The 12,800-nt window shown below is 44.1% G+C and overlaps 1 protein-coding gene across 1 annotated transcript; it reads right to left on the reverse strand.

Moving 5' to 3' along the window:
• LOC109676293 (thyroid receptor-interacting protein 11-like) lies at positions 1-11,536 on the reverse strand. The gene is given in 7 exon segments (XM_074048943.1): positions 1-1,354; positions 1,356-1,863; positions 2,073-2,279; positions 2,282-3,049; positions 3,052-4,675; positions 11,067-11,288; positions 11,290-11,536. Coding segments are annotated over 7 exon segments (4,737 nt in total). The 5' UTR covers positions 11,494-11,536; the 3' UTR covers positions 1-150.
• Positions 11,537-12,800: the final 1,264 nt, after the last annotated feature.

Consider the following 12,800-nt stretch of genomic DNA (forward strand, 5'->3'; position numbering starts at 1 on the left):
TCTAAAAGCAGTGAGTGCTTTTATTAAATTTAGAGAAACTATCACCACAAATACATGACTTCTTCAGAAAGGCCACTTTGTGATAAAATACATAAACATAGTGTTCGTGGTTCCTTCAAAGTGCTAGATAGTCTCTGGCTTCAAAATTGCCTATACTTTTAGCACACTACAAGCACAGTTGTCAGGTGGCACCGGCAAAGGTGTAAACATGGGCAGAACATCTGAGATGGGCTTCAAAAGAAGATGCCCAGGCTCACCATGTCCAAGTCCAGCTGGGTTAGTAAGAGGCACCGCTGCAGAGCAGGGAGCCAAGAATGGATTCACATCTGCTCTTCTACCAGCCCTGGGTTCTGATGGACATTTAAAACTTGCGGTTGCATTTCTGTCCAATTTTCTCCCTCCCGAATCTAGAGATTTTATGTCATTAATGGAAAGCTTTGCTGCGGGGATAGATGGGTGAGATTCTGCTTTTAGAAATTTAACAAAAAGCCCTGAAAAAGAACTATTAAGCACAGATGGCTGATTTGGTGTCAGAGGTGTGTTAGGGACACTTTTTGGTTCTCTTCCAAGCCAGCCGGTCATCCACCCAGCAACACCTCCTTCATCTTCATTAAACAGTTGTTCCATCTCCTCCTTCTTCATACCAAGAATGCTTCCCATTAACCATAATACTTCGTGTCGCTTGTTTACTGGTGTGTGGAAATGACCAATAAAAAGGTTTCTCATAAGGATTTTGTCTACTTTTCGTTCTGCATTGTTTACTAAATTCATCAATTTCTTTTGTGTATCATCCGACATTTCTTGCCGCAGCTCGCTTTGTTTTTTCAGTTCTTCAATCTGTTCTTCCTTTAGCTCTAACTGTTCTATAAGTCTGGATGCTGACTCCAGTGCTGCGTTTGCTTCATCCAAATGTTCTTGTAATAGTGACACCTTTACTTCCAGATTTTCCACCTTTTTCTTCCATTCGGCTATAACCTGTTTTTCTAATTCAGCAGAATACATCGCTTTTGTCTCTTGTTGGTAGCGCTCTAGCTCCATCTGGAGGTTAGTTAATGACAGAGCATACTGCTTTATTTGGTCCTGAGTGACAGTGAGCTGTGCTGCAGTTTGATCCCTTTGCTTAGAGACAATGTGTAATTGCTCTTGCAATGACTCTGCATGCACACTGGCTCGATGGTTTGCATTTTCCATTGCATTAGAGGACAAGACTAGCTTTTCCTCCAATGACGTGACTTTGTTTCTCAGTTTAGTCTCTCTGTCTTCCACAGCCAACAATTCCCGAGTATGAGACTCTTCTCTTTCTGAAAGATGATTGCGCAATCTATTGAGCTCCTGTTTTAACCATGTTTCTTTGTAAGTGCTGTACTTCATTCTGTAGGGCACTGTTTTCCATTTGTTTCTGTTTCAGGGCCAACATGACTTGGTCTCTCTCCTGTTGAAATGTAATTGTCTTCTCCTGCACTGACTTAACTGTATTTAAAAGCTGGTTTAACTCCCCAGCCTTGCCCTGTTCTTTTTCTTTCAATAGCTGCTCAAAAGCAAGGGCCTTCTCTTTCATTGAATGGTACTCCAACTCTTTTTCTCGAAGCATTAGAGATAACTTTGTGTTATTTTCTTGTAATTCCTTTTCTCTGGATGTTTCTACTAGTTTTTCATTTTCCACTTTTAGTTTAGAAATGTCCATTTCTAAAATTAACATTCTTTCCTTCAGGTTTGTTACTGCCTGCTTCAAAAGCTCATTTTCATTTACTTTGTTAGTGAAATTTTCATCTGAGGAAAGTAACTGATCACTTTTGGCTTTGATTAAGAGGTCTTTTTCCTTAAGTAAGTTTTGTAATACATCTCGTTTCTCTTTCAGCTGATAATTTTTTTCATTTTTCTTTTATTATTCATATGTGCATATAGGCTTGGTTCATTTCTCCCCCCTGCCCCCACCCCCTCCCTTACCACCCACTCCGCCCCCTCCCTCTCCCCCCTCAATACCCAGCAGAAACTATTTTGCCCTTATTTCTAATTTTGTTGTAGAGAGAGTATAAGCAATAATAGGAAGGAACAAGGGTTTTTTCAGCTGATAATGTCCGAATCAGTTTGTTCGTATACTTTTCTTTTTAGCTCTGAGGAGGCAGCAATTGAATCAGACAAAATGTTATTATTTTCCTGGAGAGTTCTGATTGTTGCATCCTTTTCTTGTAGCAATTTTCTTAATTTTTCTACCTCTTCTTGAAGAGGTAGAAATCCTTTACTTGCTGTAAAGGATTTTGCTGCCTGGGAGTAAATGGTGAGCCAGAAGAGAGCTGGGGTGATATGATATCAAGTTTTCCTAAAAGAAGATTGTTAGCATTGTAAAGCTGTCCTATGCTGTGCTGAACTCGTGCTAATTCTTGTCCCACTTTTTTAAGTTTATTTTCATTCTGCTCATAACTTGGGTTCAGGCCAGTGTAGTCTCCTTGTAATTTAGAATTATTATCACTGTCCACCAAAACTTGGGCCTGAAGTTGATAAAGATCCTCCATAAGCTGGGCTGACTCATTTTGCATGTTTTGGACAGTAGTTATCAATTTTTCTTTCCATTCTTCCATTTCCTTTACTTGCTGTTTTAACTTAACCTGTTCCTGTAGCAGCTCCTCAAACTGATTATTAGTAACACCTCCAACTTCATTACTGGGGCTAGAAGCTTGTAACACTGCCAACAAAGTTTGACTTTTCTGACTTAGTGCATCTATCTTGATGTCTTTTTCTCGAATGATAAGTGATAAATTCTGAAGAGTTTCTCTAAACATAACTTGACCATCACTTTCAAATCTAGTGGACAATGTTTTGTTGTCATCTTGCAGCTTAATGAGTGTTGCTTCTTTGGCAGCCACTATATCCATTATTTTGTAATACTCTGTTTTCAAATGGCTATTTTCCCTTGTCTTCTCCTCCAAAACAGTGAGTACTCGCGCTCTTTCTCTAGCATAGGTCTGCAGTTGTTGTTGGAGGCAACTGACATCTTGGGTGCAGGAAGCAGAAGAAATTCTTGCATGAAGAGTTTGTATCTCCATGTCTTCTGCTGGATAATCTGAGTTAGTTTACCGACCTCATCGTTGGCCAGTTTATCAATTTGTTTACTTAGAGATATATTCTTTTCATTTAGAAGTTTAATGTCTAGCTCTTGTTCTCTTAGTCCTTTCACTAGCCTTTCAATTTCAGCTTCAGGTACATCAAGTCTTTCACTTCCATTTTCTATATTAAGGCTTTGAACTTTTGTTATTTGAAAAATATCAGACTTCTGGATGTTTAAGTTATTTTTCTGTGATTTACTCACCTGATCTTCTAAATCTTCTACTTTACCCTCAAGCTTTTGCTTGGCTAAATGCAAATCATTTAGGGCTAGTTCACTGTGTGTTAACTTTTTTTTTTGTACATCTAACTCTTTTGCGATTTTCATTTTATCATCCTCAAGTTGATAAACTCTCTTTTTTTCATCATGTAGATCTTGTTTCAGTTTCCTGATAACACTATTCTCTTCATTTTGCTATTTTGATAGCTGATCTTTTAATGAAATCACATGCTTTGTAGCTTCTTGGTTTTGCATGTGCATGTCTTCCAACTCAGCTCTCAGTATTTCCTTATCATTAATACTCTAATTCAGTTCTTGTTCCTTTGCCTGCAAGTTAAATCTTAAGTCACGCAATTCAAAACCTAAATTCAGGTTTCTTGTAGCTGTGCTTTGACTTACTTCATATTCATTTCTCAGTTTTAAGAATGATATCTGAAGTTCTTCCTTTTCTTGACTCAATATTGACTTCTCTTTTTCTAAAAGCTGAACAAGTGTTTTAAGTTTCAGGTTTTCTTCAGCAAGACTGTTATCCTGGTTTAAACAATGTAGCCTCATGATTTCATTTTCAGCATCAGACAGAGCTTGTTGTAGTCTGAATACTTCTTCCTCTGAAGAAATCTGTAGAATTCTCTCCTCTGCTACAGCATTGCTCTGCTCCACAGCAAAAGACTGTCGTTTACTACATTCCTGTTTCAAGCTTTCACACTGTTCAATTGTTTGTCTCTTTTCCTCCTTTAACTGTTCCTGTTCTCTCTTCAAGGTATCTAGCTCATTTTCTGCAGAACTTAATTTTTTATGTATGCTTTTTATTGTATTCTCCAGCTCTTCAAATCTTTTTGTAGATTCTACTTTTTCAGTTTGTAGAACCTGAATAGTTTCTTGCATTTCATTGATTTTCGAGTGATCAGTTATGGTAAGTCCTGAGTCACCTTGCTGCAAAAGATTTTCAAGATCTTCAGTTCTTTCTTCATAGTCTCGTAAGTCTTCATGTTTACGACTTATCTCTATCAATTTATATCAATAAGCATTCTGCAATACTGACATTTCACGCTGATGGTCATCAATTTCCTGACTTTGTTTTAGTTTAAGGTGTTTAATAACAGCTTGCAGTCTGCAGATTTCCTTTTGCTCAGAGCTGTGTGCTCTTTCTTCCTGAACAATATGCCTCTAATGACCAACTTCAAATTCTAGTCTTAAAACTTCATTTGACAATCTCTTTAGTTTTTGTTGTGGTGAAATTTTGTCACCAAAGTCCATGTTATCTTCATGGAAGGATAAAGCCTGATGACAGCGTTCATAACCTGATGAAGATAACACAGTGGCTGTTGTCACACTGCCAGCTCCTGAATGTCCCTGATAAGGAAACCCAGAAAAAGATCAAAGTTGGGAAAAGAATCAAAGATGAGTAAAGCCTTTCCCCTTAGCCAGGGCCCCTGCATCCAGCTGTCTCGTTAGAAACTGTGGATGGCCTTTGTCCTGGGCTGACATGATCTATTGTAACCTTGAACAGCTAACTGCCAAGTCTGCTTCTGCACTCCCTGCTTGCTTGCTGCTGCTTTTCTCAGTATAAAAACCTCAATCACCTTGAGCTTGAAGGCTGCGCCATTTTGGAGATATCCAGGTGCTGGTCTGCTATCGTAATAAATCTTCCTTTCCTCCAACCACCTGGGTTTGAGTCTTATTCACACTGGTCAGTCATACTTTCTGTCCTGTTCCTGCAACATTTCGGAGGCCCCAGCGAGATTAGGCTGCCATGCTCTGTAGGGGAGCGGGGACCCTGTAGCCTGCAGAGGTTCTGGGGTCTCCTTCAAGATGTCTGAAGGAGGCTGCAGAGCCAAGGACCAGGTCCTCAAACTGGTGGAGTGAAACGGAGACCTGCACCAGACACCTGGACCAGGTAGGAGCCCCAGGGTAGTCAGTATAGGAGCTGGCATGGATTGATCCCTGCAGGGGACCAGTGAGCCCTGATGTGATTTCAGGGTGATGTGCCCCCTTCCTCTTGGAACGATGTGCTTCCGGTCATCTGGGGCCAATATGATTCTGGCCAACTGGTTTAGAGGCTGATGTGATTCCAGCTTCTGGCCAACTGGGTTTAAGACTAGCCAGGATTTTAGGGGAAATAAATAGGGACTGATTGTTTTAAACTCTGAGTAAATGATGTATGAGTGAGCAGCTTGACTCTGGCATTTCAAGCTTGAATTTGTGGCTCCACAACTGGGCACCCTTCAGGTCCCCTGAAGGCTATGGTGTCCAAGTGGGCTTGATCTGAGTCACGGTGATTGACATATGGTCTATGGTGGGATTGGACTAGCATCCAATCGTAAGTCACCCTGTTGGGCTGATCCCACTCTTGCTGTCACACCTGACCTCATGGTCTGGGGTTATGATCAGGCGAGCATCTGTGTGGCCTCACTGAGAGGCACCCCCCTCCTTTGTCTGTCTTACAAAATCAGCAGTTATCATACATATAAAATGAACATCCTAAAGGAAGACTAAAGCTCAACACCAACTGAGCTCTTATAAAAATTAACAAATAAAGGATGGGCTTACATTGATACATAAGATCTGGTCTGACTTAAAAAAAGGACTATTACAAAAGGGTTATAAATATAAAAAAGAGGTAAAAAGGAAAAAAAAAAACCTGACTGTTGCCAATAAAAAACTGTTCCAAAAGGTTGATGCAGTAAGCTTGGTCTGTTATTGAGACAGTCATGAGATGCTTATGTTTCTCTTGTGAATGTCTGGTCGGATTGTGTGTCCATCTAAGGGTGTAATCACAATGTGTGTGTATGTAAACATCTTCAAAATCGTTCTTAAAAATGCTGCTCTAAGGTTAATATGATACTCAAGGTAGAAAAAAAGGGTGTTCATTTTAAGGATCTCTGGTATAAACTGCTTGGGCTTTTTACACATAAATGTTTGAACATCTTGAGAACAGTTCTTATTATAGAGTCAATGTAAAAATTATTGCTCTGTTCTGCTGCCACTTTTTAAGAAAACAGGTTTTCAAACATATTTCAATCAGGTCTCACTAAGATCCAGGCATTCAGGGGTTACACTCCAGCTCAGACCAGAGGGGAAAAAAAGAAAAAAAAGGTGGGCACAGCCTGCAGCAGGGAATGTTAAAATTTGTGTAATTAAAAAAAGTCTTCGCATATTTCATTCAGCCATAAATACAATCTGGAATTAAATTCTCTCATAATACAGCAGTCTATTAACAAATGGGCTCCTCTGGGTCAAAGTGCCCTACGGTGCTCCAGACTATGCTTACTAGCTTTAGGAAAGGCTTTTCCGGTGACTGTGGGTTTAAAACAAAACCAGCCAAGCTTTGGAGATTCTGTAAATTGAAATGGCCCACCTTTCACACACGATGGCCAGCAGAGGGCACTCTAGACTTGGCTATTATCGCACGCACCAGGCCACTCTGGCCACCCAGAGATCTGAGTCCAATACAGGGGACTCCAATAAAAAATGAAAACATTGGGCCTGGACCCCTACCCACGTTGTCCAGCAGTTCCCTCATTATACCCCCTTTGCCTCCAACAACCCCAAAGAAAGAGATAAACCATTAAAATGGTCACCAAATTCTGAGAGGATGAAAGTAAAAAGTAGGGCCCCCGGCAGCAGTGCTATCCCCCCTCCTCAGGCTCTAGGGCAGCCACGTGAGACTTTCTCCTACAGCTTGCCCCTGGAGGTAACCAGGCTTGGCACAGGGCCTGCGGAGCTCCAGAGCCTCATGCTGCAGCACAACGCATTAAGACCGGGTCTACGCCCAAGTTGGGGCCACTGCCTGTGCTGCGTGTCCTCGAACTATCGGACAATACACTGGAGGCACTGACTCAGGGTGAGGGCCTGGGCCCCGCCGAGCCGCCAAGCTTCCCACAGCTGCAAAGCCTCAACTTCACCTGCAACTGCCTGGATGCCTTCCCCTCCAAGCTCTTCCAGACCAGTGCATTGCCTCTGCTTAGTGAGCTGGCCTGTGCCAACACACAGCCGAAAAGGAGGAGGGAACAGAAGCAAAGGTGGGAAAATGGCCAGGGCGAGGAGGAGATGACAGATGTGGCCAAGCTGCTGCTCACTGTGCCACTAATAAATAGACTACGCTGTGATGGTGGAGCAGATTCATATGATAGGCCTAAAGAAAAACCTAAAGGTGACAGATCCATCCAAGGTATTCTGGCTTCTGCTCCTCCCCATGTGACTGTGGTTCACTGACAAGCCCGGCTCACACGCAGTGCCAAAAGGCTGTGTCACACGTGCCATTGATGGTTTTACAGGGCTCATGGATGATGACACTAAGTTATCCAACACCTTTCAGCTGAATATTTTTAAGATGTCTGGGCTCTTTGTTCTGTCTTTCTAGGTTGTTGTTGTTAGGTGATGCTGTGTTGTCATTACAACACTACCCTGATCTCACTGGTTTTCATAAAATGAAAAACACACTTGTCTTAAAGAAAGCATCTGACAATACCAAATTGATAATTATAAAATAGACCAAGACTCCAAAACAAAAGAACAGAACAGCCTGGCCTGGCGGGAGAACAGACACATAAGGCCTTTACAGATACTCAGACCGCAGACAGATTGTTGAGAGGGCACCTAGAGGGGGAAGGTCACTGTGTCCATCTGGCCAGTGGGCAGCCAGATCCCCGAGCCTTATTTCAGTCACTTAAACTTGATCTCTAACCAGAGGCTATCCACAGTCCACCTTGGCCCCAGATCGGCATCCCATGAACAACAAAATGGCTGTTAGCTTTTTACAAAATTGGTACAGAGGGCTAAATGTGGATGAACACAGGGCCCTGCTGGTCACTGGAATCCTGGAGGACCTAAAGCCAGTGAAGAAAAGGCCAAGGCTGCCCTGGTAGACTTTGTGTAGGACATGGATCTGGCTGCCATCCCCTGGGAGATCCCAGATAAAGATGGGAGTTCTATGTAAGACCGGAACACAGGACACACAGGTCCTAAAAGAGCCAAGAAAGCTGCTTCTAGATAAAAGGCCCAGCCAGGCCCCTAAATATACAAAAAGCCAGGCCCAGGAGCCAGGACAGGAGGCCGGGAAGGCTGACATCCCTGGTAAATCTCCCTGGAGCCATCAGGGAGATAGACACAGAGCCAGAGGCCATAGGGTGACCCAAAAATACAAAAAATGGGGCCATGGAGGGCAGCCTGTAATGAGCGAGTCTGGGGACTCTTCGATACTGGCTTGGGTATCATGATAAAGGAGATCCATGCACAGGACATGACTGTGGACAAAGACCAGCGGTCTTCTGCCATGCTCCAGGCTGCCACCAAGGAGTTTGTTAATAAGTGGGCCATCCAGGAGAACCCAAATAAATGAAAGAGTCCCTGAAAGTTCTTGACCCTGGTCACCATGATAGATAAAGCCACAAAGTGGGGGGACAAAAAAAAGCCCCTAATCTGGAAATCTAAGCAACAGGCTTTTCATGCCATCAAGAAAACATTAGTTAGTGCCCCTGCTCTGAGACTCCCAGATGTAAAAAGCCTTTCTTCCTCTATGTACACAAGAAAAATGACGTAACAATTGAAGTCCTGACCCAGTTCCTAGGCTCATGACATCAGCTGATGGCTTATCTCTTCAAACAGATTCAATGGCAAAGGGATGGCCTTTGTGAGCTCTCGCAAGCACAGCCTTCCTGGTATCAGAGAAAAAAATTAACACTGCAAAAAAAAAATAACTGTTAGGGTCCCACATTCTGTAATGACTCTAATAAAATACAAGAGACAATATTGGCTAACAAATGCCAAGATGGTCAGATACCAAAATATGCTCTATAAAAATCCACAAGTAAAACTAAAAGTTGTCTAGACTTGAAACCCAGGGACCCTTCTCCTGTCAGCTGTGGGGCCTCCAGACCATAATAACTGTGTTGAGGTGATTAATAAGGCCTTCTTAAGCTCCCCTGATCTCAGTAACCAGGTGCCTCACCAGCCTAGCCAATAATATTTATAAACAATGTAAAGCATGTGCAAAAATAACCCCAAACAGGGGCTCCTCCCCAAACCAGAACTCTAACATGCACTCCAACTAATCCTGAGGAGCCACCTTCAGCCTGGCCCTAGTCACAAACCGGAAGCTGACTAGTCTACACACAGCAGAAGCTTGAGGAGTCAACTGGACAGTTAATGCACTGTCGTTTCTCATGGGCAGTGTCTGTGGTGATGTTTGAGTTCTGCCATCCCTTGCCTATCTCTCTTTTGGAATTATGACCTTATTTTGGTCATTAACAGTAACAGTAAAAAAAGCCTTTCTTCCTCTATGTACATGAGAAAAACAACATAACAATTGAAGTCCTGACCCAATTCCTAGGCTCATGACATCAGCTGATGGCTTATCTCTCCAAACAGATTCAATGGCAAAGGGATGGCCTTTGTGAGCTCTCGCAGGCACAGCCTTCCTGATATCAGAGACACAGGACACAGCCTAAATCAAGAGGCTCTTTCTGACAATCCAGGATGTGATACTGTGTTTGGTTGTTTCTATCCTGAGTTCCCATTTCAAATGGTAATGCTTCATGCCAACTTTCCCAAAGTAACATGGGTGATACATATTTGCCAGAAGAGGAGGGGGAACCCCTCCATTCCTGTGAGGAGATTCTAGACAGTCTTTTACAGGATAATACTGGGCCTATGGGTAGCCCCTTTGGCAGGCCCACTCACTGTGTTACTCTTACCACACTCACTGTGTTACTCTTACCACTGCTTCTAGGGCCTTGCATGAGAAACCTACTCACCAGGTTCATTCAAAACCAGATAAATGCTGTTAAATTACAGTTAGTAAGACAGTGCCAAAGACTGCCCCTAGATAACGTCCCCAAAACAGTCATAAGAGAGTATGATGGAGAAGAGGAGGGAGTGATAAGGAAACCCAGAGAAAGATCAAAGCTGGGAAAAGAACCAGAGACAAGTAAAGCCCTTCCCCTTAGCCAGGGTCCCTGCATCCAGCTATCTCCTTAGGAACTCTGCATGGCCTTCGTCCACAGCTGAGCTGACCTGATCTATTGTAACCTTGAACAGCTAACTGCCAAGTCTGCTTCTGCACTCCCTGCTTGCTTGCTGCTGCTTTTCTCAGTATAAAACCTCCACCACCTGAGCTCAGGAGCTGTGCCATTTTGGAGAAATCCAGGTGCTGGCCGGTCAATAAACCTGCCTTTCCTCCAACCACCTGGGTTGGAGTCTTATTGTCCCGGTTAGTCGTACTTTCTTTTTTTTTTTTTCATTTTTCTTTTATTATTCATATGTGCATACAAGGCTTGGTTCATTTCTCCCCCCTGCCCCCACCCCCTCCCTTATCACCCACTCCACCCCCTCCCGCTCCCCCCCTCAATACCAAGCAGAAACTATTTTGCCCTTATCTCTAATTTTGTTGTAGAGAGAGTATAAGCAATAATAGGAAGGAACAAGGGGTTTTGCTGGTTGAGATAAGGATAGCTATACAGGGCATTGACTCACATTGATTTCCTGTGCGTGGGTGTTACCTTCTAGGTTAATTCTTTTTGATCTAACCTTTTCTCTAGTTCCTGGTCCCCTTTTCCTATTGGCCTCAGTTGCTTTTAAGGTATCTGCTTTAGTTTCTCTGCATTAAGGGCAACAAATGCTAGCTAGTTTTTTAGGTGTCTTACCTATCCTCACCCCTTCCTTGTGTGCTCTCGCTTTTATCATGTGCTCATAGTCCAATCCCCTTGTTGTGTTTGCCCTTGAAAAATAGTCGTACTTTCTGTACGTTCTTGCAACATACCGACTTCAGTTTAAGCATCTGACTCTGGAGCGCAGTGTGGCTTGCTGTCAGATGGCTGATTTCTGCCTCCCTCTGCTCTAGTTGACTTCGGTGACTTGCAGATTGCTGCTTCATCTGAAGCTCTGCTGCTTCATGCCTTTCTTGTAGATTGGCGCAAAAGATTTTCAGCCTCTCATGCTCAAATTTTAGGAGGTCATGAGCGGGACTGCGATTCCCTTCTCCCACTGTCGGGAAAATCTCCCATTGCCTCCTTCCCCCTCATCATCTCCCTGACCACGTTGGAAAAGTGTCCAGTAACTGAAACCAGGGCGCCCGAGACTTGACCCAGAGACTGGCCCAAGCCGGAGCCCAGGCCCCAAATCCACGATGACATCGCTGCGGGTTGAGAAACGACCTGGTCCGCGAAAAGCATCCAGCGCCATCGGACGACCCCGCCAAGTGTCACCGAACCGCGACCGACGCGTCCCCAACAAAGGCCAGGGTTCCAAAACTGACGCGGAGCTACTGGCAACTCCGGGCATGGGCGCTGCCCTCGGACCCAACGCGTGACCGTCACCGCGGGCACCGCGACTCGGCTATCACTGCTCCCCCAGCTTAGTGATCTTCCCCGACCCCAGCCCCCCCTGCCCACTCAAGGCTCAGAAACCCTCAGAGGATGTCATGGGTGCTCTTTAAATAAAATAAGTCCCCAGCAGGGATCTGAGACGTGGCAACATGCCTGGAGCTGGCCGCACGCAGGGCGCAGTGACAGAAGAGAAAAAACCCAGCAGTGTCCAGGGGCAAACGGGGGACCGTGACCACAGGGCTCATACAGAAAGGACCAATGTTGCCAGACACACTTAATGGCCTTTATTGTATTTCTGACAGGATTCACTAAATGGGCAGATGCATCCTGATTTCAGTTGAACATCTGGCCCTGCATTCCACCAAATGACAGATAGGAAATTAATTCAAATTGCCCTGTCACTGGTTCTGGTTCCCGCAGCCCTGTGGCAGACCACCAGAAGGCCTCCTTCCAATTCTCCACCCCATGATAATAACACGAATTGATCACAGGCTCTGTTCCCAACACCTACTTACTTTCTCTTTTTACTCTCCACCAGCGTCAGTCACATCTGGGATCCACCCTGACAAGAGCACAGGAGACAGGGTAAGAGTGAGGGAGCAGCAGGGAGACATGGAAGGGAGACCCCCTCTCCTGAAAGGCCACACTGGAGGGATACGCTAGCCCCAAACCTGCTTGCCCAGGTACAGGTGCAACCCACGTCCCTTGATCCGGAGACCCCATCAACTCCTGTCCCTTGCATGGCTCTGAAGCAGAGCAGCCAGGTCCAGATGGGCCAGCAGTACAGGAATACAGACCCTCTCTGCAGCCACCTTCAAGAGTAGGTTCTTTCAGCCAGTTGCTGCTGCCTGTCTCTTCCTTCCTGGACAAGCAAAGTCTTGCAGTTAGAAAGTGAGTTGATCGTTGGAAGATTTGTTGGAAGGCCAATGGGAGACAAAGTGTAGGTTTAGTTCTCTAAGGAGTTGGGACTGGTGAGGGCACACAAAGAATTGGGTCATTTCTCTCAAGGTTGTTTTGATTTTTAAAACATTCTGAATATACTCCCCAGGTGAGTGGATAAACAAATTGTAGGCCATGGAATACTACTCAGCAATGAAAAAGAACGAACTACTGATGTGTGAATGTCAAACACATCATGCTGAGTGAAATGAGCC

This window comes from Castor canadensis, chromosome 11, assembly GCF_047511655.1.
Source record: "Castor canadensis chromosome 11, mCasCan1.hap1v2, whole genome shotgun sequence".
Taxonomy (NCBI): domain Eukaryota; kingdom Metazoa; phylum Chordata; class Mammalia; order Rodentia; family Castoridae; genus Castor; species Castor canadensis.